Source organism: Leptonychotes weddellii, chromosome 16 (assembly GCF_054177405.1).
Source record: "Leptonychotes weddellii isolate Sample4059 chromosome 16, ASM5417740v2, whole genome shotgun sequence".
Classification (NCBI taxonomy): Eukaryota; Metazoa; Chordata; class Mammalia; order Carnivora; family Phocidae; genus Leptonychotes; species Leptonychotes weddellii.
In genome coordinates, this window is record NC_138384.1 from 47,198,377 (window position 1) to 47,214,917 (window position 16,541).

Below are 16,541 nucleotides of genomic sequence, written 5' to 3' on the forward strand. Positions count from 1 at the left end.
TTGATAACTTACCTAGTTATTGTTACTGGACTTGAGTGCTTGGACCCAGCAATGGTGGAAATGAGGCTGGACCCAAAATTTATTCATTTATTTTTTTAAAAAGATTTTATTTATTTGTCAGAGAGAGAGCACAAGCAGGGAGAGTGGCACGTAGTGTCTCTGCTGAGCAGAGAGCCCAATTCGGGACTCAATCTCAGGACCCTGGGATCGTGACCTGAGCCAAAGGCAGCCGCTTAACCGACTGAGCCACCCAGGCGCCCCGGACCCAAAATTTAAAAGCACATGCAAGGCTTTATTGGGGCTTATGGTCAAGCACAAGGGAGGCAGCACAAAGGAAGGAATTCCTTAGGCTGACTCCCTGAGGAGAGGTCAGGGAAAGGTTTTAAAGAAACTTCGGTGGGAAAAGGGTGACACGTCAGCATGGAGAAGCAGAGATTTATTTATATCTGCACACTTAAAGGTCATGCTTCCTCATGTGTTGCATATCTAAAACGTTAAATCTCCACCCCCTCCCCCCATGGTTTTTAGTATATAATGAGGGTAAAAGTCAGTGAAAGGTCAAATTTGGTAACCATTGTGTCTCAGACTAGTTTGAACTGATCTGCGCTTGCTATTTGGCTGGTGCTTTGCTCTGCAAGAAAAGTGGTAACAGTCAGCAAGGACTTTCCCAGGTGCATAGGGACTTATTTTTGAGTTTTTGACTATGTATTAAAATCTGCAACTTCAAAAGTATAGTCTATTGGGAAACATAGTAACTGGTAGAAACTGAGTTTTGAGAACAGTCCAAGAAAAAAAAAATTACAGGCAAATCTCATACATGAACACCAATGATACCATGCAAAGGAATAGTAAGTCAAATCCAGCAATGCAAAGAAAAGCTAATTTAGGATGTCATCATGGGTTTTATACCAAGAGTAGAAAGTTGATTTATTCTTATTTTTTTAGATATTTATTTATTTATTTGAGAGAGAGAAAGAGAGCAGGGGGAGGGGAAGAAGGAGAGAGAGAGAGAATCTCAAGCAGACTCAGCACTGGGCCTGACGTGGGGTCTGATCTCAAAATCCTGAGATCAAGACCTGAGCCGAAACCAAGAGTCAGATGTTTAACCAACTGCACCAGCCAGATGCCCCAGGAGTACAAAGCTGATTTAGAATCCTAGAGTCAATAAATGTAGTTCACAACAATTAAATAAGAAAAATCATGATAACAAAAAACATTTGACAAAATTCAACTTACAATGATGACTAAAACAACAAAAAGAACAAAAATTTTAGCAAAGTGGGAACTAGAAGGAAACTTTCTTAGTCCAAAAAAACAGTATTTATCAAAAAACCTACCTCAAACATCATACTTAAGAGTAAAACACTGAAAATTTTCCCAAACTGAGGTCAACAAGAAAAGGATGCCTACTAGCAGTATTTCCATTCTTCATTATATTGATTGTCCTGGCCAGGAAAAAACAAGGAAAAGGAAAACAAACAAACCCTGTAAGGATAGAAAAGATGAAACAGAAATGCAATAAGTTGCTTTTGTTAGGGTTGTTTACAAAGAAAAATTCAAAGACTCCTCAAATATATTAGTAAAACTAACAAAGTTATATAACATAGCTAGATACAAAATCAATATATAAAGTTTAATGCGTTTCTATGTAGTAACAAGAGCAATTAAAAACAGTTACTAAAAAAAATTTAACCATTTTTTAAAAAGTGTGAAAAATAAGCCCACAGAATGTGAGAACATCTGCAACATGTATCACCAACCAGGATTCATATGTAGAAAATATAAAGAACAAATCAATTTTTAAACAATGGGAAGATATGGGGCATCTGGCTGGCTCAGTTGGTAGGTCATGCAACTTGACCTCAGGGTTGTAAGTTCGAGCCCCACATTGGGTGTAGAGATTACTTACAAATAAAATCTTAAAAAAATAAGGGGTACCTGGGTGGCTCAGTCGGTTGAGCGTCTGCCTTTGGCTCAGGTCATGATCTCAGGGTCCTGGGATCAAGCCCCGCGCCGGGCTCCTTGCTCAGTGGGGAGTCTGCTTCTCCCTCTCCTTCTGCCCCTCTCTCTGCTCATGCCCTCTCTCTCTCTCAAAAAATAAATGACATCGTTAAAAAATATATTAAAATTAAAAATGGGCAGATAACCCAACAAAAATTGGGCAAAAAAATTTGAAGAGGCATGTTATACAAATGAAATCCAATGTCCTTGAAACATAATAAAAGGGGCCCAGTCCTACTGATAATAAAGAAGATGTAAATTAAAACTACAGTGAGATACTACCACAATCCCAGTAGATGGACCAAAAGCAAAAGATCTGAAAATACAGGGGGCTGGCAAGGATTTAGAGCAAAAGGAGCTTCCACACGCTGTTGATAGGGGTGCAAATTAGAAGAGCTCCTTCAGGGAAAACATGGTGTTAGCTAGTGAAGTTATTGTTATGATCAAGCAACAAGTAAACATCTCAGAAAAACTTATGGAGACTTGTAAACCAGGATACGTATACTAGAATGTTCACAACAGCACAGTGTATAATAACCAAACATGAGAAACAATTCCAATGTCCATCCACAGTAAAATGGAAAAAAATAAACTGTGCCATATTAATAATATGAATGAATGAAATAATAAGAAACTAAAGATACATGTAACACAGATGAAGCTCATAAACATAATGTTGAAGGAAAGAGGCAAGACACACAAAAATATAGCATGTAACTGTATAAACTGAAAGAAAATAAGAGAAACAGGTAAAAGTGCAACCGTCACCCACTGTTCTAGCTACTCTACATAGATTTTACTTAATGTTCACAACCCTCAGAGTCACTCTGAATTTAGTTTACACAAATGAGAAACTGGACACTCAGAGAATTTAGGTAACTTTCCCAGTGCTCTAGCTAGTGGTATAATTGAGATACAAGCCAAGACTTTAAAAATCCACATTCTTTCCACTAAAATAATTCGAAGATTTTGTGACTGCTTTCCTAAAAAAATCTCGAGAGAGAAAAAAAAAAAAAACAAAAACAGAAAACTATGCATAATAATGAAAATTCAGCAATGGGCCCAGATAGATTTTTTAAAAAGATTTATTTATTTCTTTTTGAGAGAGACAGAGAGAGAGTGCAAGTGTGAGTGGGAGAGGGGCACAGGGAGAGAATCCTCAAGCAGACTCCCCACTGAGGGTGGAGGCAGATGAGGAGCTCAATCCCAGGACCCTGGGATCATGACCTGAGCTGAGGGCAGATGTTTAACGGACTGAGCCACCCAGGCACCCCAAGATAAGTATTTTAATTGCTTTTCTTTACATCAAAATTTGAAACAAAAGTTTAAATGGCAAAAAAGAAACATTTGCAATAGCAGTAAAAATTATTAAAGACAAGCTAAATATCCAGAACCTATATAATAAAACCTGAAAATTTTCTTGAGGAGCTGAAGAGACCAATCTGTATTAAGATAAAAGTATAGATTGTTCTTCCTAAATTTATGTATAGTTTTAATGTGACACCAGGCAAAATTCCATAGTATATTCACTTGATGAAATACTAAAAGTATTTTTTTAACTTTTAAAAAAAGTATTTTAGGGGTGCCTGGTCGGCTCAGTCGATTAAGCGTCTGCCTTCGGCTCAGGTCATGATCCCAGGGTCCTGGGATCGAGCCCCGCATCGGGCTCCCTGCTCAGTGGGAAGCCTGTTTCTGCCTCTCCCTCTGCTGTTCCCCCGTTTGTGTGCTTTCTCTCTCTCTCTGTCAAATAAATAAATAAAATCTTAAAAAAATCTATTAAAAGCATTTTAAAAAGAATATGGGAATGTATATATGATAAAGTCAGTTTTAAGAAATTATTCAATTAATAACTTTAAAAGGCATAAAAAGCCTAAAATAAAGGGGCTTCTGGATGGCTCAGTCGTTTAGCATCTGACGCTTGATTTTGCTCAGGTCATGATCTCATGGGTCCTGAAATCGAGCCCCAAGTCCCGCTGGCACTCAGTGGGGAGTCTGCTTGAGAGTCTCTACTTCTCCCTCTGCCCCTCCCCCCCACTTGAGCGGTCTCTCTCTCTCTCAAATCTTTTCTAAAAGCCTAAAATAAAAAACATAAGGAAAAGTTAACAATTGTTATCTCTAGGTAGCATATTTGGGGGAAACTGGCTTGTTTCTCGCTGCCTGTTTCATGATCAACCAGAAAAGAAACACGCAAATGAGATTTAAAAAAACCAAGGACAAAAGGCAGAAGCCACACCTTTCATAACACATCTTTTGCAGATTAATTTAATCTAGTCACTTAAAAGTATTTTCATTTTTGGGCGCCTGGGTGGCTCAGTTGGTTAAGCGACTGCCTTCGGCTCAGGTCACGATCCCGGAATCCTGGGATCGAGTCCCACATCGGGCTCCCGGCTCAGCGGGGGGCTTGCTTCTCCCTCTGACCCTATCCCCTCTCATGCTGTTTCTCTCTCTCTCAAATAAATAAATAAATAAATTAAAAAAAAAAAAGTATTTTCATTTTTCACTGAACGAATAAGAGAGTATGAGTTGGGGTCAAAGGAGAGTCGAAACAGGCCTTGCGTAGGTGATTGGGTATGATGGACCAAACTGTGTGTCAGCTATGAGAATCGTACCCCAGAAAGCCTTTTCCCATTTTCCGAGGCGGTGGAGTCAAATTACCGAAAACCCCCTGCCCATCAAGACCTCCCCCAATTCACCACACTTCTCAGACCTGTGCACAACCCCGACAAGCTACTCAATCACAAACACAAATGAGGATATCCAACCGCTCACGCCCACACACTGCTATCTTATCCTGAAGCAAGTCACCCCATCCAGGGACCCACCACATTAAGGTTATCGGGCTCACACAGCCAGCCAAACACTGACCACCAGAAGTCCCTAAGGAATGAATCCCTGGCCTCGCTGACCCACACCCGCGACCCTGCCAAACACTGACCACCAGAAGTCCCTAAGGAATGAATCCCTGGCCTCGCTGACCCACACCCGCGACCCTGCTCTCACATCCAAGCCACCTCTCCAGGCACTCATCACAGATCCCCCAGCCCACCGCCGAACGCCAGCCGCCTCCAGGCTGCCTTCATCAGTTAGGGATCCCACCACCCGCCCCGAGCACTCACCAGGCGCCGCACCTCTAGGCGAACAGAGCCGAATCCTCAGCCGGCCACAGGAAGTTTAAAAGGACGGCACACACCACTTCCGCTTCCCGTCCAGCCCAGCGCCGAGCGCTTCTCTCGCTCACTCCTAAGCAGGTGGAAGGGCCGCATCCTTCCGAAGACTCGAATTCTGCACCCTTGACGCTTGGCGAGTAATAACGGCCCCTCGCACTGATCGGCTTCACAGTGGGAGTGGTCGTCTTGAATTAATGCGCGGGGCAGAAGCTCCGCCGGCTTCTCCCGCTCTCACACTCACTTCCTCCCGAAAGCCTTTCCGGCCCGCGCCTCTGCAGCACGCCGGGGCCGCTACGCATGCTCAGTAGCGCGTGCGACGCGCTGCCCCTCCGGGGGCCGGTACGCATGCTCAGTAGCGCGGCCCACCCGGCGCGCCTCCCCGGCAGCCGAGGGGTTACCTGCAGCCGGAGACATGGTTGGTCTTGCACCAGACCACAGAATCCAGGGGGACCTCTGATGAAGGGCATCGTGCTCTGCACGGGGCACAGTAGACACGTGCATTGACGAGAAGTAACTCTAGGGTATTTGGAAGTAGAGGTCGTGGAAGAGGAGGCACCAGGGCTGGTAGAACCGGGAAGCCAACCGTGAAGACAGGTTGCGTGCCTGATGGTGAGGAAGAGGGACGGATGGCGGCCGGGGAGAGCTTTCCCCCCGGGGGCGCCGGCCAGAGCTCAGCGGCGCGGGGCTTTCCAGGTGCCCGAGGGCCGGGCCACAGCCGGAGAAGGGTCGGACGGGGTACACTGTTGCCAATCCTAAACCTAGAAAAAGTGCAGAGGAGAGCTGCTGCATTTCTGGAAGCATCTGGTGGGCTCTGCAGATCAAACGAACCGGCCCTACTCCAGACTCCCAATCTGTTACACATCCTGGGAAATCAAAAGGCTAAAGTTACATCATCCAAAAAAAAAAAAGCATACTTCACCTGAACGCCTCCAAACTATCTGCGGGTTGGAGATGTCACATAAAAAGACCTTGCTTTTGAGTTCCTCTTCGAAGACACAGCAGAAGAGGACTTTTGTGATATCCCAAGGACAAAGTGGAGACCCAGACTCAAACGGGACGAGTCATGTTAATGTGACCTGTTGTCAGGCTGCCGCAAAATGTCCTGGTGTACACTTTTTTTTTTTTTAATTTTAAGATTTTATTTATTTGAGAGAGACAGAGATAACGACAGAGATAGTGAGAGAGCAGGAGTAGGGAAGAGAGGGAGAAGCAGGCTCCCTGCAGGGAGCCCGACCGGGTGCTCGATCCCAGGACCCTGAGATCCTGACCTGAGCCGAATGCAGACGTTTAAGGCCTGAGCCACCCAGCCGCCCCTTGTGTACACTTTTATGGCTCTTATCACTTAGGAAACCCCCAGTGTTTTAATTTCCACTATTTAATTTCTTAGGTTTGGTAATAATGTCATGAATATTATGCAGGGGATGCATGATAATATATAAGTAAGGTGTCATGGTATCTTTAATTTCAGATGATTTTGAAAAAATAAATAGGTAGATAACTAAATGGAAAATAGGTACATAACAAAATGGTTAAATTTGTTGAATCTATTTTGTAGGTACATAGGGACCATTATTATTTAGATTTTCAACCTTTTTATACTTAATGATTAGATGGCAAAGTTGGAAAAATAATTATTTCTAAATAAAATACTTAGAATTGTTTCCTAATTTCCAAAGTTATAGATTCCTAGCTAATTTTTGTCATTGACTTCTGTTTGTGAGCTTAACAGAACCCAATTGCACATTATTTAGTTCAAACTTTGAAATTTGTTGAAATCTGCTTTATAGCTCAGAACATGGCAAACATGGTAAACTTTGAAGTGCTTGAAAATTCTGTGCATTTTGAGGATGTTTTATATAATACCTCCATTATACTTATTTTTATGTAGTATGTTCAAAACTTACTTTTACAAACATTTTATCAGTTTATTCTGTAATATACTGGTAGAAAAGGATTAAAATCTCTATGATTGTAAATGTCTCTATAAATCTTACATTTTTACTTAGATAATTTGAGTCCCTGTTTGATGTATGAATTTAGCATTTCTTCCCATGACTAGTGACTGTCCCCTTAGAGATTATTTTTTTCTGATATTTAGTTGTACTAGTTTTGTCATGTTTAGTATTTGCATGAGATGCTTTTTCGTAAAATCCATGTTTTATGTGGTTATTTCATTTAAAAAAAACAGTATTTTAATTTTATCAAGTCTGACAATAACAAGTCTGTATATTAACCAGAGCATTTAATTCATTCACGTTTAACTTACTGACAAATTTTTGTTTGATCCTACCTCTTTCTATTTGGGTACTTACTCTGTTTCTTTATTAAACTCTACTTTTTAGCCTTCTTTTGGGTTCGTGATGATTTTGGGTTTTTAATCATTCTATTTTTGCTCTTTACCTTTGCCTTTGACTAGTTTGGAAGATACATACCCTGCTCCTATTCCCTTAATGATTACTTTATTTTCCTTAATGATTGAACGTGCATCCTTAACCATAATAACATGCATTCTTAACACTCAAAGTTAACAACTTTATACTTCTTTAGGAAAATAGAAAGTACTTTAGAACACTTTAATACAGGATACTTCTTGCAATTTACATGCTGCTGTTGTCATGTAGTTCAAGTCTATGTAATTCTTAAAATAACATGATAGGATTATTTTTGCCTATCGTCTTTATTGAAGTTTACTACACTTTGACTATAATTACCTCACAGCAACAGAGTAAATTAATGTCAATATAGAGTGAATTAACTTTTATTAATATGTATTTTAATTACTATTAATTATAGTTATTAGTTGCTGTGCTGCCTTACCAAAGGATTATGAGGTCCCTCATAAACAGATATAGTCTGTGCTCACTTCCTTTTTCTGTTTGGGTTAGCCTGTTGGTAGTACAAGACATTCCCCTGTGCATCTGCTGTTTTCATTTCTTTGAAAATAGCAGCTGCTTCCAGTTTTTCAGAACTTAGGGACAGAAGACGTGTGATTACTCATCACCCTTAAATCTCAATAGTTTTTAAAGAGATTTTTAAGTAATCTCTACATCCAATGTGGGACTGACACAACCCCAAGATCAAGAGTCACATGCTCAGGGCACCTGGGTGGCTCAGTTGGTTAAGCATCTGCCTTCGGCTCAGGTCATGTTCCAAGAGTCCTGGGATCGAGCCCCACGTTGGGCTCCCTGCTCAGTGAGGACCCTGCTTCTCTCTCCGCTCCTTCCCCGGCTCATGCTCTCTCTCTCAAATAAATAAATAAAATCTTAAAAAAAAAAAAAGTCACATGTTCCACTGACTGAGCCAACCAGGTGCCCCAAATCTCACTATTTTTAATGCATTTATTTTTTCTGAGTGACAACCAGAAGACAATTTGTTTCAAAAAATTTATTATTCCAAAGGGCTAAAACTATTACCAGACCCACTATGTTATACCAGTAAAGAATTTTTAAAAAGGTCTTAATCTTAAGCCTAATTACTTCCCTTGCAATTTATATATTAAAAAATGTACAATGTTGGCATTTCTTGATGGATACTACACATTACAAACAATTTTGTGGTATACAACTTTCTTTCATGATCTTATGAAACCTGAAAATTACTATATACATGTGCTACAAAAATACTCAGACACAAAACAAATACATTCATCTGGGACCATTCTTAACTTACTGTTTTGACTATCCAATATATTCAAATATGAAACAAAGTGTCCTTTGGCATACAGAAGTTATTTGCTCTTTCTGACTACTTCATGTTATATTTTCCATAAATAAATGGCAATGTGACAGGAACGAAATTTCTGTTATAAAGTTTATATGTAAGCAACCTTTCCCAGCATCATTACACCACACTAATTCTCCTTAAGTGTTATCTGATGCATTGTAAGTTTAGACTTCATGCCAGAGGCATTCCTCATCGCAAGTCTTCAGTCTTCTATTTTCTTTGGTGTGATCATTTGTTTGGAAAGTATTCCAGATTTCACATTTGTGAGTTGTTTTTTTTTTTCCCTCGGTGAAAACCATTAGAGGATGACCCATCAAAAACATTTGTTGCACTCAGGTTTCACTTCTGTGTGATGTATAACGGGATTTCACGTGTCAAGAAAAGATTTTGACTTTTCACCTCATTCATATGCCTTTCCCCAATGAAATGAGGCTACACTAGTGGTAGATAATTTTCTTATATTCACTGCACTTAAAAGATCTCTCTCCTGGATAAGTTTTCTGAAACTGACACCAACCAAAAGTATCCTAACTTTCACAGCATTCATAGGGTGTGTCTTGTGTGATTTCTCTTGTATTCAGTGAGATGTGACATCTCACTGAAGTCTTTACAGTGCTCACTGTGTTCCTGAGATTTCTTTCCTGTATGAATTTCCTCATGTGAGGTGAGAAAGAACTTAACAGAGAATGTTTTCCCACACTCATTACACTGATAAGGTTTCTGTCCTGCGTGACTTCTCTGATGGACACTGAGGTATGATTTCTCAAAAAAGGCTTTTCCACACTGAGTGCACTGATACGGTTTCTCTCCTGTGTGGCGTCTCTGATGTCTAATGAGCTGGGACTTCTGGTTGAAGATCTGACCACATGGAACACATCCATAGGGTTTCTCTCCAGTATGGCACCGTTGATGGATAATAAGATGGCTTTTTTGGCGGAAAGCTTTTCCACATTCATTGCATCCATGGGGTTTCTCTCCTGTATGAATCAACTGATGTCTACTGAGCATTGCCATACTGCTAAAGGCTTTTTGGCATTCAAGACATACAAAGGGTTTTTCTCCTGTATGTGTTCTCTGATGGACAATGAGCATTGCCTTTCGTATGAAAGCTTTTCCACATTCACTGCATTCATAGGGTTTCTCTCCCGTATGAGTTCGCTGATGGACAGTGAGATGTGACTTGTCTATAAAAGATTTTCCACATTCACTGCATTCATAAGGCTTCTCTCCTGTATGAATTCTCTGATGTGTTATGAGGGATGACTTTTTATTAAAGGCTTTCCCACATTCCTTGCATTCATAAGGTTTCTCTCCTGTGTGAGTTCTTCGATGAACAATAAGCTGTGAATTGTCTATAAAAGCTTTTCCACATTCGCTGCATTCGTAAGGCTTCTCTCCCGTATGGATTCTCTGATGTGTTATGAAGTGTGACTTTTTATTGAAGGCTTTCCCACATTCCTTGCATTCATAAGGTTTTCTTCCTGTATGATTTCTCTGATGTACAATAAGCTGTGATGTGTATACAAAAGCTTTTCCACACTCACTGCATTCATAAGGTTTCTCTCCTCTATGAATTCTCTGATGTGTCAGGAGATGCGAGTTTTTATTGAAGGCTTTCCCACATTCCTTGCATTCGTACGATTTTTCTCCTGTATGAGTTCGCTGGTGAACAACAAGCTGAGACTTACTACAGAAGGTCTTCTCACATTCTCTACATCCATAGGGTCTATCTCCTGTATGAGTTCTTTGATGGATAATCAGGTTTGACTTCTGCATAAAACTTTTCCCACAGTCACTACACTCAAAAGGTTTCTCTCCTGTATGCGTTCTGCAATGCAATCTGAGCTTTGTCTTCTCCCTGTAAGCTTTTCCACACTCTTTGCACTCATAGGGTTTCTCTCCTGTATGAGTCCTGTGGTGTAGAATGAGATGATACTTTGTTCTGAAAGATTTCGGACACTGAATACATCCATAAGGTTTCTCTCCTGTATGAGTTCTCTGGTGTAGAGTGAGATGACATTTTGTACTGAAAGCTTTCTGACATTCAGGGCATCTGTACGGCTTCTCTCCTGTATGAGTTCTCTGGTGTATTATGAGCTTTGACTTATACCTGAAGGATTTTGGACACTCACTACATTCATAAGGTTTCCCTTCTGTGTGAATTCTATGATGTCTTTTAAGATTTTTCACCATGCTGAAAGTCTTCACACAGAAATTATGTTCACTGTACTGGGCCTGAGTATGGCAGGTTTCATGTAGAGTATGGAAAAATGGTTTCCCATGGCTGCTTAATTCAAAAGAATTCATTTCTGCATAGTTTTTACTCTGAAATTTTGAATCTGACTTTTGTTTCAAACGTATTCCTTTTGAGAAACATTGAAGGGGCCTTTCTACAAAAGAAACAAAGTTTTTGCTCAGAGAAAATATTTTTCCCAATGCATTGTTTTCATTATTCCCCTCCACAGATTCATCCTTCTCAATATTTTCCTGATACTAACCCTAAACTTGCCACATTACTTCTAGGGGAAAAAAATCAATGAATCCTACCATTATGAAATTGGGCGGGGCGGGGGGAAGGATGGAATCTCAAGTCAATATCCAAAGAGAATGGAGAAAGTGATACAGCAGGTACACAATGTTAAGTCAGAGGTATTCAATAAGAGAAACAGTAAGTAATGAACTGAAGACATGGTATCCTCAAACTCTGGAGGGAATCAATGAATATCTGAAAGCCTAATAGAAAAGCTATGTGAATATGGATAAGATGTGGGGAAGGCAGCCTGTGTCTCACGACCTGCAAAAGAACAACTAAGCCAAAAAGGAAAGACCAAATGAAACAGGCCAAGATCTGACCCCGAGTAGATAAAAGGAGGTACACCTTCTGCTAGGCGGCTAGCATATGAATCATATATGGTGAAAGGAGGAAGCACCATTCACACTGATGACCTCTTTTCACTTGCTCTAAGTCACCTCTTAAGGTTCAGACACTATGAGAAAAAATATTAAAATAACAAGGGCCCAACACACCGATGATCAACTGTCACTTGGCTTCCACTAACTCCCACTGGACTGGTGTACTCACCGGGACTACACTGACTTGGGAATTCTCTCTCTAGCATTCCTTGTTCTCCTTTCTCCAAGGGGACCGTTGCTTCTGGCCTAGTGGCTTGATAACCTGTCAAGAGGCAATCCCAGAGAACTGAGCAGTGTTAGGGCCTATGATGAAAAATTCCGTTTCAGGGAACCTCAGCAAAATGGAAACTTTTTCATTCAGAAAATGAAAGTAAGTACCATCACTATTTGGTCATAAAATAAGTTCTACCACCTATACAACTCCAAAATCAGTAAGGATATCAGAGTACCCATAAATTATGTCAATGGGGAAAAAAAACCAGGCAATAAATGGGCTCATGCTGAGATATTTAGGAAAGTTGTCTTTACCCAAAGACATTAGGTTGCTATAATTTTCCAACATCACATCCCGGTAGAGGTTCCTCTGAACAGTATCTAGTAGCTGCCATTCTTCCCAGGTGAAATCCACAGCCACATCACTGAATGACAACAAGCCCTGTAATAACATAATCCTTTTTAATCTAGAGTTAATATAATGGAATAAAATATAGAAGATATATAGGATATTATTCTGATTATTTTTACTATAGAAATTTATAAACAAGTTATTTCTTTATATCTAGTTTTGATTTATACTTTGTGCACTAATAAATCCATTAAAACAATCCTTTCTGCATTTTTTAAAAAAAAGATTTATTTGAGAGAGAGAATCAAAGGAGGGGCAGAGGGAGAGGGAGAGAGAGAATTTCAAGCAGACTCGCCACTGAGCAGAGTCTGATGCGGGACTCTATCTCATAGCCCTGAGATCATGACCTGAGCTGAAACCAAGAGTTGGATGCTTAACTGACTGAGCCACCCAGGCACCCCTCCTTTCTGCAGTCTTCATTCACTTCGTCACTCATTCATTCACCCAATGTAAAATGTTGTTAAAACTTTACCTAGGGGCGCCTGGGCGGCTCAGTCGTTAAGCGTCTGCCTTCGGATCAGGTCATGATCCCGGGATCCTGGGATCGAGCCCTGCATCGGGCTCCCTTCTCAGCAGGAAGCCTGCTTCTCCCTCTCCCACTCCCCCTGCTTGTGTTCCCTCTCTCGCTGTCAAATAAATTTTAAAAATCTTAAAAAAAAAACAAAAAAAAAAAACACTTCACCTAAAAACCATCTGCAACCGACCTTAGGAGCATTTGATGTTTTTTTGGGTTTTTTTCTCCCTAAGATTTTATTTATTTATTTAAGAAAGAGAGAGCACGAGCTGTCGGAGGGGCAGAGGGAGAGGGAGAAGCAGACTCCCCGCTGAGCAGGGAACCCGACATGGGGTTCAATCCTAGGACCCAGATCATGACCTGAGCCGAAGTCAGCCGCTTAACCAACTAGGCCACCCAGGCGCCCCAGGAGCATTTAATGTTACCTACTATACATTGCAATAAAAAAGGAAACAAAGCATAGTCCTGACTTCAGGTAGCTTCTCATCTTGCAGAGTGGCAAGTACACTCCTTTACAGAGTTCACATACGGCAATACATTATGGTTTAACAAGGGTTACAACAGATGTATACTCAAGCTAAAATATGGGCACAAGGAGGTGAGGACCTAATAGTTCTGAAGAAGAGGTCAAGCTGGAAGAGGTGCAGCACATTTACTGTGTGTTCCACAGTAAGTGCTGGAAGACATGGGAGCTGTGGGTCTTCCAGAGGGAGCATGTGTTAAAAATGCTAAATACCATGCTGGGTTCAAGGAACTGCAAGAAGTTCAATAGGGTACAGGCAGCAACAGAACTTGGAGCAAGTGCACACATTTCCTGCAGACACTTGGTAGATGCTACAGTGTTTTTCGTATACAAAAGTATGTTATGGGCGCCTGGGTGGCTCAGATGGTTAAGCGTCTGCCTTCGGCTCAGGTCGTGATCCCAGGGTCCTGGGATCGAGCCCCGCGTCGGGCTCCCGGCTCAGCGGGGAGCCTGCTTCTCCCTCTGACCCTTGCCCCTCTCATGCTGTTTCTCTCTCGCTCTCTAAAAAATAAATAAAATCTAAAAAAAAAGTATGTTATGCTCAGAACTGCCTTTTAGAAATTGACTGTGCTACATATTAAATCATGATAGTCATAAAAGCAAAAACAGAGCTCTTACTATGGGCTGTATATTGTTCTAAACACTTTACATATGTTCACACAATGATCTACACAAAGACCCTTAGGTAAAAGTTACTCTTCTCTTTGTAGCTAAGAAGAGATTTTTAAAGTTTTCTAGCTATGCCTTTTATATCTCCCACATTTCCTTAGGAAGATGACCATTCACTGGGTCCATACTCTGGAGAAAAACAGAAGAGGAAGACCCATCAGAGACACTTCTTCACATTTAATCTCTGGGAAATATTTACTCAGAAAGGCCATGTGCCTCCTCCTTATATACAAAGTAAATCTTACAGCATGTTTTTCTTCTTCTGTGATGGTTTCCAGTATTACCACAGAAATGTCTGCAACTCCGCTCTGGATCCTGCCCACCTATGTGTCAGTGTTCCAATTGTTAGCACCTGGCAACATGAGCTATACAGATAAGACAGTACTCCCTTCCTGATTGGCTACTCCAGATCATTACTCTGTTTCCCAGTCGAAGCACATTTCTCCCAGCTGCAACAGATTTACATATATCATTCACTTTGTATACATTTGTTAAATTGTTAACTATAGTTGCCACACGATGTTACATTAGTTTCAGGTGTACAACATAGTGATTCAACAAGTCTATAGTCATGCTGACCACAAATGTAGCTACCATCTGTCACCATACAACACTATTACAATATCATTGATTATATTTCCTATGTTGTATCTTTTATTTATTTTTTAAAAGATTTTATTTATTTATTTGAGAGAGAGAATGAGATAGAGAGACAGCATGAGAGGGGGGAGGGTCAGAGGGAGAAGCAGACTCCCTGCCGAGCAGGGAGCCCGATGCGGGACTCAATCCCGGGACTCCAGGATCATGACCTGAGCCGAAGGCAGTCGCTTAACCGACTGAGCCACCCAGGTACCCCCTATGTTGTATCTTTTAGGACCATGGTTCATTCATTCCATAATTGGAAGCCTGTATCTTCCACTCCCCTTCACCCATTTTGCCCATCCCCCCACCGCCTTACCAACTCTGGCATCCATCAGATTGTATACATTTTTATAAACATCTAGAAATCTGGGAAATAAACAGCTCACCTGGGACTTGGTCATTTTCAGCATTCAGGTGTCTCATCAAGGGTATCCTCAGCAAGGATGAACTTCTAGACTTGAGATCTACTTTGTCCTTTATAGGAAGTGCCTCACTCTAGGAAGCCAGCATCTAAGGATTCAAGGAAAGATTTGTTTGGCATGGAAATAATAACAAAAGCAGGTTCCTATATATGCAAGGAACTGTTTTAAGCATTTCTTTTCTCATTTAACCCTCACAATCCTATGGGGTAGACTGTAATTATTCCATTTCAGAGAAAACCAAGAAAGGAAAGGTCAGGCACCTAGCTAAAAGCCACACAGTAACGGGTGGACCAAGGATTAAAACACAAACCCTCGGAATTGACAGAATCTCTGATTCCAGGGAAAATTACCAAATTATGAACTATCCTTTCATCTTAACCAACTTAAAAAAAAAAAAGGAAACGTCTAAAACAACAATTTTCTCACACAGAAGTCAGAGGAGAAGGGAAACAAGGTGAGACCCTTACGTGCCATAGCTCACTGCCTGGAGACTTTCTAGGCCACAGCACAGGGAGAAGGAACCCGAAGAATCTAGCAGTGTTGCTGATTTAATGATACAGAATTCAGAGTCTGAGGAAGAAAAGATGACTAACACTTGCCAGGCAGTAAACCAGAGAAGAGAGGGAAAACTCACTCTAGGTTCCTTTGAGTCTCTGGCTCAGCACTAATGAGCTGTTCGGAAACTACCAAGGCCACTGGAAAGGAGCAGGTGGAACAATTCCTAGTGCTCACACAAGATCAGGAACAGTTAAGCGTTCCCACTAACCTGGGTGGAAAGACCTTCTAATATGCCTGGTCTCATGCAATGCAGAGGTCTCAGGAGAATATTATCTCAGAAATGGGGACAAAACAATCCTAGACAAATGACTCTTTTGGCACCACCTAATAAAGCTTAAAAGAAAGCCTCCAATGAATCAAACTGTTTCAAAGTAACTTGGTTACATCCCAGAACCAACCTCAAAAGTAGTTAAAGAAATTAAAAGAAAATCCTTCAAACAAAATGAAACTCACAATATATGACATCCAATCAAAAATTACCAGACATGCACAGAAGCAAGGAAATATGACCCATAGCTAGGCGGAAAAAATCAAGCAAGAGAAACAGACAAAAATGGCTAAAGGTAGAGACTTGGTGGACCAGTACACCAAAAATGCTATTATATATACTCCATATATTCAACAAGTTAGAGACAAGCATGAGCATGATAAAAAATAATAAAATGTTTAACAAACACTATTGAAACAATAGGATATTCGTGTTTACCCCATACCAAAATTAACTCAATAGATTATAGATTTAAGAATTGAAACTGTTGGGGGCGCCTGGGTGGCTCAGTTGGTT

At 40.8% G+C, this 16,541-nt stretch overlaps 2 protein-coding genes and 1 long non-coding RNA gene across 7 annotated transcripts in view; 1 reads left to right on the forward strand and 2 right to left on the reverse strand.

Moving 5' to 3' along the window:
* Positions 1 to 8,537: 8,537 nt before the first annotated feature.
* On the reverse strand, positions 8,538 to 16,427 carry LOC102734725 (uncharacterized). Of its 5 annotated transcripts, none has more exons than XM_081807633.1 (4): positions 15,164 to 16,426; positions 12,333 to 12,459; positions 11,974 to 12,066; positions 8,538 to 11,281 (listed from the first exon to the last, which is right to left on the reverse strand). In XM_081807633.1, the coding sequence occupies exons 1-4, from the start codon at positions 15,185 to 15,187 to the stop codon at positions 9,435 to 9,437; spliced, it is 2,091 nt and encodes a 696-aa protein (XP_081663759.1). In that variant the 5' UTR covers positions 15,188 to 16,426; the 3' UTR covers positions 8,538 to 9,434. The 5 variants fall into 5 exon arrangements, with proteins under 5 accessions (XP_081663759.1, XP_030873915.1, XP_081663760.1 ...); XM_031018055.2 differs by having other exon boundaries at positions 8,538 to 11,277; positions 15,164 to 16,422; XM_081807634.1 differs by lacking the exon at positions 11,974 to 12,066 and having other exon boundaries at positions 15,164 to 16,427.
* Positions 13,832 to 16,541, reverse strand: part of LOC102734433 (uncharacterized) — an 8,717-nt gene continuing 6,007 nt past the window's right edge. The window contains exon 2 of the mRNA XM_081807667.1: positions 13,832 to 14,944. The gene's annotated coding sequence lies outside the window, so the exon portion shown is untranslated. The remainder of the gene's footprint in view (positions 14,945 to 16,541) is intronic.
* The window catches only part of LOC145717689 (uncharacterized), a 147,444-nt gene continuing 145,750 nt past the window's right edge, over positions 14,848 to 16,541 (forward strand). Inside the window, exon 1 of the long non-coding RNA XR_014141082.1 lies at positions 14,848 to 14,998. This is a non-coding gene — a long non-coding RNA (uncharacterized LOC145717689). The remainder of the gene's footprint in view (positions 14,999 to 16,541) is intronic.

Bases quoted from the DNA above. Each gene is read 5' to 3' on its own strand.
- LOC102734725 (XM_081807633.1), bottom strand. From the start codon at position 15,187: ATGCTGAAAATGACCAAGTCCCAG. The intron at 12,067-12,332 runs GTAAAGACAACT...GCCTCTTGACAG, and splicing joins TAGCAACCTAATGTCTTTGG to GTTATCAAGCCACTAGGCCA. The intron at 11,282-11,973 runs GTGAGTACACCA...TTTCTTTTGTAG, and splicing joins CCCAAGTCAGTGTAGTCCCG to AAAGGCCCCTTCAATGTTTC.